At 38.0% G+C, this 12,485-nt stretch overlaps 1 protein-coding gene across 5 annotated transcripts in view; it reads right to left on the minus strand.

Moving 5' to 3' along the window:
• The window catches only part of TRPS1 (transcriptional repressor GATA binding 1), a 211,430-nt gene that overhangs the window by 163,846 nt on the left and 35,099 nt on the right, over positions 1-12,485 (minus strand). For all 5 annotated transcript variants that reach the window (XM_085310945.1, XM_085311024.1, XM_085310697.1 and 2 more), the window contains exon 3: positions 10,380-11,308. In XM_085310945.1, the coding sequence (XP_085167071.1) occupies positions 10,380-11,308 (929 nt within the window). The remainder of the gene's footprint in view (positions 1-10,379; positions 11,309-12,485) is intronic.

A 12,485-nucleotide genomic window follows, 5' to 3' on the forward strand; every position in this document is an offset into this window, starting at 1 on the left:
GAGCCAATGTGCTGCTAAATCATGATACAATGAGCTGCTTTTCAGCCTCTGATTCTTCTCTTAAAAGAAAATACAATTCCCATATGCTGGTTGAAACTATTTTTTTTTCCCCTCTAATGAACTGAAAATTGATTTCTATTTGTTTAGAAAACAAATTTCAATTGGCAATGGTGAGCCACAGCCAAATAACTAGGATTTAACTACAGTAACATTTACATTGAAACTGGAATTCCAAGTTCTGATACCAAGTTATGACTAGCATGTTTTGTTACATCAAGTTAAATCAAGATTTGAAGAGGCTCTTTGGAAGAGGAATGTTTTAATAGACCTTCTGTACTGCAGAAGATGCCTTGTTTTATTCATTTTATGGCTAGCAAGAACTGGAGACAAAAACCATACTGAGCCTGACTCACTGACAATAGTGGGATTTGGGCTCACTCCATAGTGTCTGGCACACGAGGTCTCCATCCACTGCATTAATTCAATGTTCAAGGTCTCACGGTGCCGAAAGACAGCTTAAAAAGAGCATTGATGGAATTATGGTAAACAGGAAATAATAGCAGCTCACCGTGGGATTTCCTGAGTTGCAAGGGATCTGTTTTGGCTCATTTACTTAGTTACTTATGTTAGCTTTATGAACYGGCCAAAATATTTTACCTCTAAGTGGTTCTAACGAGTATATGTCCATTATTCTTAGGTATCCATTCACAGAGGCTACCTATTTTGCAGACACTCTGCAGACACTTGTAAAAATTGTGAGTGACAATTTCAGCTGCCGTTCATTCCTGATCACTCCGGAAYTGCTGAAAGAATTAACTTCTGAACACCGGAAAAACATTAGTATTAGCATTTTATACAATGGACTAACTGTAAATTACAACATTTCAGTAACTTTTGCTAATGCTGCTTAGTGGCCTACACAGCAAATTTATATCTCATGCTAATACTTCCTTCTCTGCATCTGAAGAAGATAAAGCAAATCTAAGTATTTACTTAGTTTAATTCTAAGTATTTTACCTAGTTTAATTCTTGTTTGCCAGTTGCAATAGGAGGAAAGAAACAATCTTGAAAGTACTAGAATGGAATTGATTATCAATTATCAGGTTGGCATTCATTTCCCTGAGTAYCCTGCCACAATCCAAAACATACACATCCTATTTGATTGTGTGCATAAAAGSTAATACAGGGTCATCTTAATGTTATTACACGCAAAAGCTAAAGAACGAGAGAACTACAGAAACTGGCTTCCGCGTAAAGAGGTTGGGAGAAGCCTTGRAGGAAAACAGTAACGGTATGAACTGAAGCTGCTTCATCTTTCAGCGAGCCAGTCCCGGGCGCAGCCTGCACGCTCGCAGAGCTGCTTGGGTTGCTGCATTCTCCTCGAGCCTCAGCCTGAGACTCAGGATTGTCGTTCACACAGCGCATCTCCGTGAAGGGGCAGCAGACTCCTCCACTGGATATGGAACTGTCCTTACTCTCTCGCTTTCTCTTACCTTCCCCAGAAAGAGGAAAAATAAAGGAGAGAAACAAGGTGAAAGAAGAAGAAAAAGAAGTATGTATACCTTAGAAATCAATATCCACATTTCTTCAAGATAGCAGAGGTACTAGTTTTAAGTATTTGTTCATGTATTTCATTTTGAGCTAAGAAAAACCTGCTCCCCTGCTCTGCCCTTGTAGTTGTATCTTCTTATACAGATGCTCTTCCCTAACACAAATCAGAAGGAAGAAACAAAAGCAATGCTAAAATTCTGTGATTCTATTAAGAGTTATGAAGTCTAAAGTTCCCTTTCATATAACCAGTGACCCTTGCATGTACAGGTACAGACTGGACTGGAAATCTAAGGATCCTTTAGATAAATGGCTCCTTCAATAATCACATGAGAAAATTTATCTTCAGGATTCTCTTTTTAAAAGGCATTTAATATACAGGACATTTGTAGGGAGTTGACTGAGTCCCGTGATTTAGTTTTTTCCTTCACTACTGTTTTCTTGTGAGATCTTGGGGTAATCACTTATTCCTGCAGTACCTCAATCACTGTAATACAGGCAGTATAAAGAACGCATAAATCTCTTAAAGAATAAGACACTTTAGTGGAAAAAAAATCACAAAAATAGTGGTTCTGGTTAGACCAGTAGCCAAGGTGTCATCTACATCCTCTATCTTGGATGAGAAGATGTCATGAAGAGGGCATGAATAACTTTTTTTTTTTTTCCTGAGGGGGCCAGCAGGCAGGGATGAAAGCAGTTTTACGCATTGCTCATATAACATCTTCCCAAATCTTTCCTTTTATTATCTATACATGGATCAATTATTATGCTCCATAGGAAAAGGATGGCTATTCAAATGGGTTCTGCATTACTGTGCTTTGGATGGTTGCACTAGCAGTCTTCAAAAATCACTCTTCAAAGCTGTATCTCCATTTGAGATTAAACTAAAATACATTTCACAATAAGACTCACTGAAACTCAAATCTCTGATTTTTAAATATTAATTAGGAAAATTATAAAAATCCGAAAGACCAGGACTAAAATTACCACAAGGATAGAAGATCACGTCTTAATACAACTAAACTATCTCCTCACATACATCCACATTTCTAAAAATAGCTAGGAAGAGAAAAAAAAGATAACAGGATAATTGACAACATTTCAAAACATTATTTCTACAGCATGTTGGCAAATACTTCAACAAAGCAGTATAATTGCACTATATGTTTCCTACAGATATGTATTACCTTAATTATTCAAATCAAAAATAACGATTTCACAGAATAGATGGACTAGGGCTAGGATAGGTACTTTCAGTTTTTAAAAACCTGTGTTTCATATATAATCTATCTTTGATCCAAATGCTATGTTACTCTATTCTCCCACCTTCTTTTTGAAGTTCTTAAGTCATTATTACGCCAAAGCAGTTTAAAAATAGTTTTCCACTTACAGAAAATACAAAATTTACCAAGGAAGATAAAATCAGCCAGCTCCTGTAATAATTTATTTCACGAAAAAAAATCCACCAGCAGAACTAGTGGTCTATAACCACACAAGGGAGTCAACCTTAAGACTTACATGCACGCGGTAAAGCTGCTTTTGACCCCTTGCCTCTGCTGCAACTACTGATTAGACATTAGACTAACATCCAAATTCAGAACATCAAATGTTAATAAATGTTCTTTTTGATTACCTGGCTTACATCTCTGGCTAATAAGGAGGTGAAAGGCTCTAGATTCCTTCCAGCCTCCTGAGCCATCCAGTCTGCCATAGCCAATTACTCTTAATCTTCTAATCCTAAAATATTTTCTAATGTTCTTCTTCATTCATTTGCTTTGTGCAATATAGCATCCGGAACATTTTCACCATCCCACATTTATGAAGTTCTTCATGTCATGCAGGCCAGAACAGATTCTTGGCTTTCATGCAAGTTTGTGTAACACCACCCAGTTCTCTCCAGTCCAGTACGGAGAACTCGCTCGCTCGCTCTATCTCTCCCTGTACATGCACAACTATGATAATCCTCAAGAGTATATTTACTCTTGAAACTGTTTACTATACTATGATTAACTGTATCTGTAGATAGAACTATGTTGCATAAGTGAGGCAAAGATTGACTGCAAACTCCTGTCTTTCTGGGCTACTGGTATTTACCAAAACAAGAAACCATATTATCTGGTCACATTCATTTGAAATGAGAGTATTCTTCTCAAGATTTATTCTATTGCCATTGAAGCCAGTATGTTTTTTGACATTAGAATATGAAAGGTAGCAGACTAAGATATTTTTAAAGCAAAGACTGGGACAAAACAACAGCAGGACTTAGATTAAGGCCAGGAGACCAGATATGCAAAAACAATAAAAGTAAGGAACATGGAATAGAGACTTCCATTTGCTAAATAATGCTAGCATACCAATATCTAGCATTAAAAGGAAGTACCATCCTTTATAATACTCTCTCTGTACACATAAAATTACCAGAGAGTGCCTTGGCTACTGTAAACTCACACAATTTCACAGACTTTGAGGCAAACTTGCACTGATTTACACCAAAAGAAAATCTAGCATCTTTCCCCCCCCCCCTTTTTTTTTTTTTTTTCCTAGTAACTCAGTAACTGTATTTTTTGAGCTCTCATCATTAGTATTTAGCGGGCTAGCTTAGCAGTATATCTTTAAATATATTCTTGATTATTAGTAGTCTAACCAACTTTCTTCATTAACCAGTCTTCAAACACTACCAGATATCCCTGGCATAAAGATGAGGAACACATAAACAACTTTGCCTTGAAAGCTGTGAATACACATCACGTCAGTTCTTCTGCAGTAACTGCCCACATGAATACTCTAATTTGAGAGTAGACTGTTTCTCACTGAAAGAAGGCAAAAATAGCTCATTTCTGTTAGAGAGCAAGTGAATGTTCACAGGCACTTACCATTTAGTAGCTGACATGCTGTAAATCACAGCATATCATTCTGAATAGTAAACTTGTTAATGTGTCCACATAAATGATATAAAGAATTTCTACCACGCATATGAATATAAATTTTTACTTATGGACTAAATTCAGTAAAGAACATAGATACCTACAAGACCACAAATCCTTTTTCACATAGTAGGTAATATGTATATATGCATGTACACAAAAATATAAAAGTACATATATGTATACACACATATGTATATTATAAATATACGCATATATATATATATATATATGAGCATGTATACACATAAAGTTGTGTACCTTTTGCACCACTCATTTCTTCACCTACCACCATTTCTTTTTCAAGTCTGTAATTTAAAGTAGAGTCCAGACTCCTGTGTTTATGAGGTGTGACTCTCTGCGTGAAGGCAGTCTCCAAATCTGCTCATGATCCAGAAATAAAACTCAGAATAAACAGGTATGCACATACGCAGATGCAACACCCAAGACAGCCGGACAGCCTTTAGTTCAAACAGGGAAGTCCCCAGTGAGCACTGGCAGCACAGCTAGCTCACAGATGAATCAAGCCTTTCTGAGACACCTCACCTTCATGCAAGTGCTATTTTAGGCACTTCCTTCAAAACCAGAACTACATGACTTGGTCCAAAAAATCAGGATATGTCATATGCACCAATGGCTGATCAATATATTTAGATCTAATTTYATGGACAATCAGAAATAAAGTCAGTAAGACCAACATCATAACATTCGGACCCATTTCTCCAAGCATGCRAGGAAAATGAAATTCATTTATATACATTTTTTCATTTACTAATGTCCATTAGCTGTGTATTTATGTCACCTGACAGGAAGCTTACAAGGCTGAACTATAAAGAGGTTTGATTTGTTGCTAATACAAAAATACATGCTGTACTTATTTATGCCTCCAGTATAGATTCTTTCCATATCCATAAGAATTTCTTTGACAAACTACCTAAAGTGTAGAGGAAACCATATGCATCAGGAGGGATGCTGATAACATCTGTACCCCTGCAGACCCTTAAGTATTTTTTTATCCTTACTTTCACAGCCTCATGTTCAGTCAAACTACTAATATGAGAGCAGAAGATGAAAAGCAGAAGCTATTAATAATAAAACCACTGGTTCTTATTCAGTTGAATCCTAGTCACCCCAGACTTTAATTATAAGTTGTGTTACTGGTCACGTACTTCCAATGTGAAAAAAGCTGCCAGATTTGATATACTGAAATCCAGAACACTAAAAATCACACATACAGAGCTTTGCATATGCACAAGAAGTCTAACACTGATTTATAATGGAGAAAATAGAAAGAGCTTTATACACCCCATTTGCATGGGCCCTTCTGCCCCTTTGTAGGCCACTGGGCAGCCAAGCAGCTGGACATCCAGAAGTGTTCTCAGTTGCTATGAAAATCTTGGAAAAGTTGTTACCCATATTCATACATCACATAGGATTTGTTTGAGTAATGTAGGACAAACCTTAAAATACTGAATGTCTAGAACCTCAAAAGAAAAATCCGCTGCCAACCTTCCATTACGCTGTGGGAGTTAGTTAATCTGACGGTTAATGTAATACCTTTTTCTCGACTCTCTAGAATACAATTAGGAAACTTTGGAGTGACCTTCATTGTCACATGACCCGTCAGAAATTTGTCATCTCAACCTTTACGACAGTCTACTGCCAGTATCTAAAACTATGACAGAATCAAATGAAAGGGCTGGATCTGAAAAATTACTTTTTAGTACTTTCATACAGAAGCCTGAATCTCTGTAATGACTAGACACATGAGGAGGCAGATTTCTGAAAATAAGCTCCAGAAGACACGGCCATGCTGAGCAGGAAGCTACTCAGAGCTCACACACACAATGCAGAGCTGCCTAGAATGATCGTAAGAAATGCTGAGCACTGCAGTATGTCTTTATTCATGGCTGCATGAATACACTTCTCCTCCCTTGGGACATGCCATCTGAAACCCTCACCTAAATGCAGACGTTTCTGTCCATTCTTTGAAGGACACTGTTTTCTTTTAAAACAAATCAGGAAACGGGGTCACGCTCCCTTTTATACAATAGCCTAATGGCTTGAACACTTGTTCAGGAAACAGGAAAACTAGGCTCCTTTCCTTGCTCTGTCCAAGGGGATTCAAACCCACTTCTCCCCCGCTGGACAACGTCCTAACGCCTTAGCTACAGGCTGATTCGGGGAAGACGATGCTCTCCAGCCTTTCTGTTGAAGCCGTCCCACTCAATCCTCATGACATAACTCAGAGATAGAGAAAAGACTCCTACCTATTGGCAAGACGCGTGCTTGCTTCTAGACCTTTCCACACTTCATGTTAAAGACTCAGTAGACCAAACACAGAAGGAGCCTCAGTCATACAGCAGGATAGCAATGGTTTTCAGGATCATGGCTCTTAACTTAGTCATCTGAATTTTAAGTAAAATTTGTCTTTGTTTAGATCCAGCCTAAACTCCAATGTTCCAGGCATATCTGCAAAACCATGTTTAGGCTAAAATTTCTAGTAAGACAAAGCTGAGAGATTGACCAGTTAATCAAAACTGAAGAAAAATTAACCAATGGCCATCAATCTCATTACAAATATTATTCTGGTAACAGCCATAAAGCTGATAACACCTTCTCTGTGGATTCAGCAATGTGCTAGTAAATGTTTTCTAATATCTAATACCAAAAAGAAAGTTAATCTTCCAGAAACTGCTCAGTGAATTTACCTAGTCCTATGGAATTTATTACAACTCAATGAACTAAACACAGCTGTGAAAGCAAATGGGAACAGATAATACAAGCAGATAATTTCCAACGTATATTGTATCTTCAGAGAAGACAAAGATGTCTTGCTTGATTAAATATTCTAATCAAAAAGAAATCTACACAGGAGATTTACACCGAAGGCCAGGAAGCCTGAATTATTTATACCATTCCTAACCAAATCCACTTTATGTATGACAAAACATGATCATAGCATTCATATACCTGGATGTGAAGCCAAACGTGTAACCTTAATTTTCTGCCGACTGCAGTACAATAAAAATTTGGCTTTATGGTTTGGGGATTTCTATTTTTAAGTTTTCTAGGACAGGTATTACTTGTGTGGCATGATTCAAAGAATGCATTTAAATGCTTTCCTCCAAGCCATTGGCAAAGGGTTCACAGTGCCACCTAAGAGCAGACACTGGATTTTTCTGCATTCTGACATTTTCCCATTGTTTTTTGCTTCTTTTTTTGTTATGACTACAAATTCTGGGGGTCAACAGCACATCTCACTGGTACATACCATCATATACCATGGTCTCCGGCTAACCACCGTGAGCCAGATCAAAATTACCGATCTTCATCCTCTGGCCTCTGGTCCCAGCTCCCCAGCCTGACATCGTAAATCTGTCAATAACTTCCACCCCAGCTACAACAGAACAGTTTGTTAAGTGCAATGAGATCAATAAATCAGACTTAATCTCAGTCCACTGTTTCCAGTTAATTATGAAGGGATTATTTGCCTTTAGCCCAGCATCTAACTGAGATAATGCTGTTTAGATGAGCATCAGTGCTTCAAGCTCAGCTCCTTCTCCTTCTTACGGAGGACTCTGAGTGAACCAATTTCAACTGGAACTTTAATCAATACAACGCTTCCTTTTGGCAGGAGAGGCCAGCCTTTCAGATGCCTGAGAAAAATCCCCTCCAACATGGTCATAGTAGCAATATAAACATGTGTGGGTGGAATTTCAGATGTTCTTTTACTATGTTTATGAATCTCACAAGGCTGCTCTGTATCGGGAGTGGGGGAGGAGAAAACATAAAAATATTAATCAGTTACTTATCTTCTGACATGTTCTGGATCAACATCTGGTGCATGTGCAAGTGATGAAGTATGGCATTTGGCACAAAAGCTTATTTAATCTTCTCTTCCCAAATCGGGGAGGGAAAATTAGCACTCTTAAAAATTAACTTTCCAGATCCAATTTTTTCTTTAAAATAAATTGCCAACATTGTATAGGCTGTCTGTTCTACTTTGGAAAAATGTTTTGGGTCTGAGAAAAGACTGATCTTAAGTAGATTATCTATGGGCTGTTTCCTACCACTTTTTGTCTTCCCTGCAGTATCTTACTGCCAGGGCTTAGTAGACAAGTATAGTCTAGGTTCAGCTGTTTTATTTCTGCTTCTATCAGTTCAAACTGAGATAGCTCACACATCTGTTTTATTTCTGAAAACACTGCATAGGAAAAGTGTCCAGCTCATTCTAATCAAGCATAAACTTTCCTATAAATAACTAAGGACCTAACGAAACAATTGTTTGGAGGAAATGAAAGTGTGTTTAGAAACTCAAATTCCTCTATACTGTACGCCTGAGCTGTTCCAGTTTGAATGTCTTCCTGACAGCACGGATCAGTTGCTCTAAGATGCTGTCCCTGGAGTCAGCAAACTGAAACTATAGCAGGAAATCCAGGTATTAACATCATACTATGCGCTAATTATAAACCATCATTTCACATTCTGACATTATTCACTTCCAACCTCTTTAAACTAAATCACGTATTTGCTTTCTAATCACGGTTTGACAGGACAGAGTGTCTGACACGAGACAGTGAAGTGATCTTTTAATAAGACAGCAGTTCAAAGATTGTAGCTTTTAGGCATAATAACGATCTTAAGTTTGATTTGCTGCTCCACAAAGAAGTTGTAGAGTTTCTGAAAAAAGAGGAAAAGTTTAAATCACTTCAAAAGCTTCAAGTTCCTGACTTGTGTTCCTGTTTCTGCCTCTTACTTGAAGTTAGGAATTAGCTAAGTTAACCTCTTTCGCGAAAATTCTCTCTGATAGCTAAAGCTTCTGCAAGTATTATTAAAAGTTTTCCACTGTCTGTCTTTTTTTTAAACATACTTCAGAGTTTTGTCTGGTCACTTCTGCCAGRACAGGTATCATGTCCTATGAAAACATGCTCTTGAAATTGGACAGACATCTGAACTCATTTTGCATGCAATTTTTGTTACTGATCTTTTTTGCCTTAAAAACCTGGATTTTTGTATCACAGAATACTGAGGTATTCTAGCACATCTTTCAGCTCATCATTAAAAAAAAAAAAAAAAAAAAAGCAGCACCAAAGATAATTTTTAACTAATTAAATACTAACTGCTAAGAAACTACCAATATAGACTCCATGTACAGGTTTTAGATATACTTCTTTAAGGTAAAATGATTTTTTTTACAGCAGTATCTGCACGTAGTTTCTTCAGTGCTAAAAATACACAAGAAAATGGCTGAGGCAATAGTTCTTTCTTTACAGTCTCACTAATGTGAAGTAACAGCGTTACTGTTACTTTTAAAACTTCTTAAATACCCATTGTGTATCCTGTTTTTCTGGCACTGGACAGCTTCAGAGTTGCCAAGACTTGTAGTTTATTTTATCTTAATAAAGAATCAATACGCCAAATCTCGTCTCCCATCAGCTGAATACTTAGAATTATATTTTTAATTTCCAGCTGCAGACTTTTGTCTATCTGGTTGTTATTTTTTGCTGTYATTTTCTCTTTTTTTTCCATGATAGAGAATCCTTCAGATAGGATTACCAGTTCAGCAAGCTGCCTGTTTGCTTTATAAAATCTTATTCTATCTATTACCACTATGATTACAAATAGAAATATCACTAACCAAAAAGCCAGGTACTACTCTACTGTATAAGATATTACACAGAGCTTCAGAAATCCTGATATATCCCTTCTTGGGTAACGATTTCAGTAATCCATAGTCACCGGCAAGCTGGTAGATACTGGCTAAAATAGACCAAAATGGTTCTTAAGGTTTAAGCAGGTTATATTACATATTTCAATTGCGTAGGTAGGAGATGCTTTGTAAATAAGTGACTTGGCAGTTCAGAGAGAAGGCAGAAGAAGCAGGGAGACTGGGGAAATACAAACCTGCACATCATAAGTCCCATTTAATAAGACAGGCCTCTGAGAATTGATGTCCTGCAGCACCCCTGAAAGCACAGTGCGGTTGACTTTCTGGAAGTCTTTGGAGTGGCTGAATTGCACCATGTTGTGGAGAGCCAAAATTTTAGTGTCGAGCTCAGCATCCTGCCTGGTGCGGTTGTGCAGTCCTAGGTGGTACTTGCGGAAGTGTTTGATGAGATCTGTGGGGTCGTTCCCGTAGTAACCATATCCACAGATGTTGCATTTGAAGTCCTGAAGCTCTGGAGACAGAGGCGCCGTATCTGGGTTATCATTTACCAACAAATCTGCTTTTGATTTGTTCAGCCTTAAACCCCCATCTGAAGGCACTTGTGGGTTTTTTGAGGCCATGGGGACCGGGCTTGAGCCTTGACCGTCAGTTTGACCACTTTGCACTTGCACTGTTTCATCTGAAGCTTTTGGCGACATCTGATGCTCCTCGTTTGTCTCCACTGCATCTCCTGACGGGGTACAGACCACATCTTGGGTGTCATCTGCATCTGATTTTTGAGGAGACTTCAAGGGCTCACAGATTCCCCCAACAGCTGGAGATGAGAAAGCCAGCATATTTCTGTCTGTCACCTCATCATGAGGGAAGGATGGAACATTTCCTCCCTTATTGTGGCTTTCATAATTGAAGCCAGCCTTTTCACTCAGCACTGAGCTTTTCAAGTCCTTTTTAATGCTGGGAGATGGCTCTTGGACATGCGTGCAAAGTTCCTCCTTGTTATTTAACTCTGCCGCATCACCCTGGTCAGTGTTTTCTTGCATCTGATCTGTGGGAAATTCTTTTTTCCTTCCAGACTCTTCACTTTCAGTACCTGTAGACTCAAGGGTCTGTGCCTCACCTTCACTAGCAACGTTTCTTAGAGGGGGGTTCTTTTTCCGGACCATATCTACCACAAAAAAAAAGAAAAGAAAGAAAGAAAAGAAGCAAAAAAAAATCCCTATATAATTATTCAACATATTTAACAGATTATAAGCCTCCCACTTTTTAAAGCATTCTGAACTATATGAATATATAAACCTTAGGAGAAAATTTTTGTGAAATAGGTTTTCAATTGTCTATGCAAAAAMCAGGAACTTTATTTAAAAAAAAGTCACACTGAGACTGACCTCAATTGAAAGAGAACTGCAAAGCCTATGAAAACACTTCCACCAGAGTAAGTGCATCATAGGTTTCATTATCTTTTCTGAAAATAACAGTCAGTTAATAGTAGACATAATTTAAACTAAATGCTTCATTTAAAAAAAAATTTAAGTACTAAGAGGAAAAATAAACTTTTTCAGTCTAATATCTGTACACTGCACAACTACATATAATGTAGCTTAGCAGAAATATATCTAAAAGGCATAGCTAGGGGCACTTAAACAAGTTATTATGAAGGAAACCGATTTAGCAGACTTTGAGGTTTTAGACAAAGTATCTATCCTAAGCAGGTATCAGTTTCTCCATAACAAAAGCTCCCCCTCCTACTGCCCATAAACTTCAAACAGGATTATACGGAAATTCTAGAGTCTGGCCCCACAGTCCATTATTCATATAATTAGTTCTATTTGCCAAACGAAAGAAACTATATTCAGTAACCCACTGCCAATAAAATTTTACAGGCCTGAATCCAGACATTTGACATTGCTGTGTTGCTGAGCAGGGATCTACCCAGAAAACACCTGGAATCCACATGGAGCAGAACTGCTCCATGCTCCTCTGCTCAGTCGTCGTTCCAGGGAGAGCCCCGACTGCCAAGTGTGCAGGTACACTTTCAGAATCTATTTAAGAAAGCTTGGATAGGACAGCAATAAGGATCAGAGAGAAAGAAGCAGTGTGCCACTGATGATTTAGCTGCACAGTGGTTATTATGAAAGATCAAATAATCAGCATATACAGGTAGAAAGCTAATTCCTGATTCACTACCTATCTTCACCTCCCTCAGTCTTCTTGGAAGAAAAAAGTATGAAACCTCCCTACACTCTCCACTTCCAGGTTCTGGATCTGATGTTCCTCACCAGCTATTTTGACCCATTTGCATTCACATGCTAGCTATGTGCAGAAGACAGATGTGCTACAACTTC

This window comes from Rhea americana, unplaced genomic scaffold (assembly GCF_003343005.1).
Source record: "Rhea americana isolate MKP2758 unplaced genomic scaffold, rheAme1 scaffold_0, whole genome shotgun sequence".
Lineage (NCBI taxonomy): Eukaryota > Metazoa > Chordata > Aves > Rheiformes > Rheidae > Rhea > Rhea americana.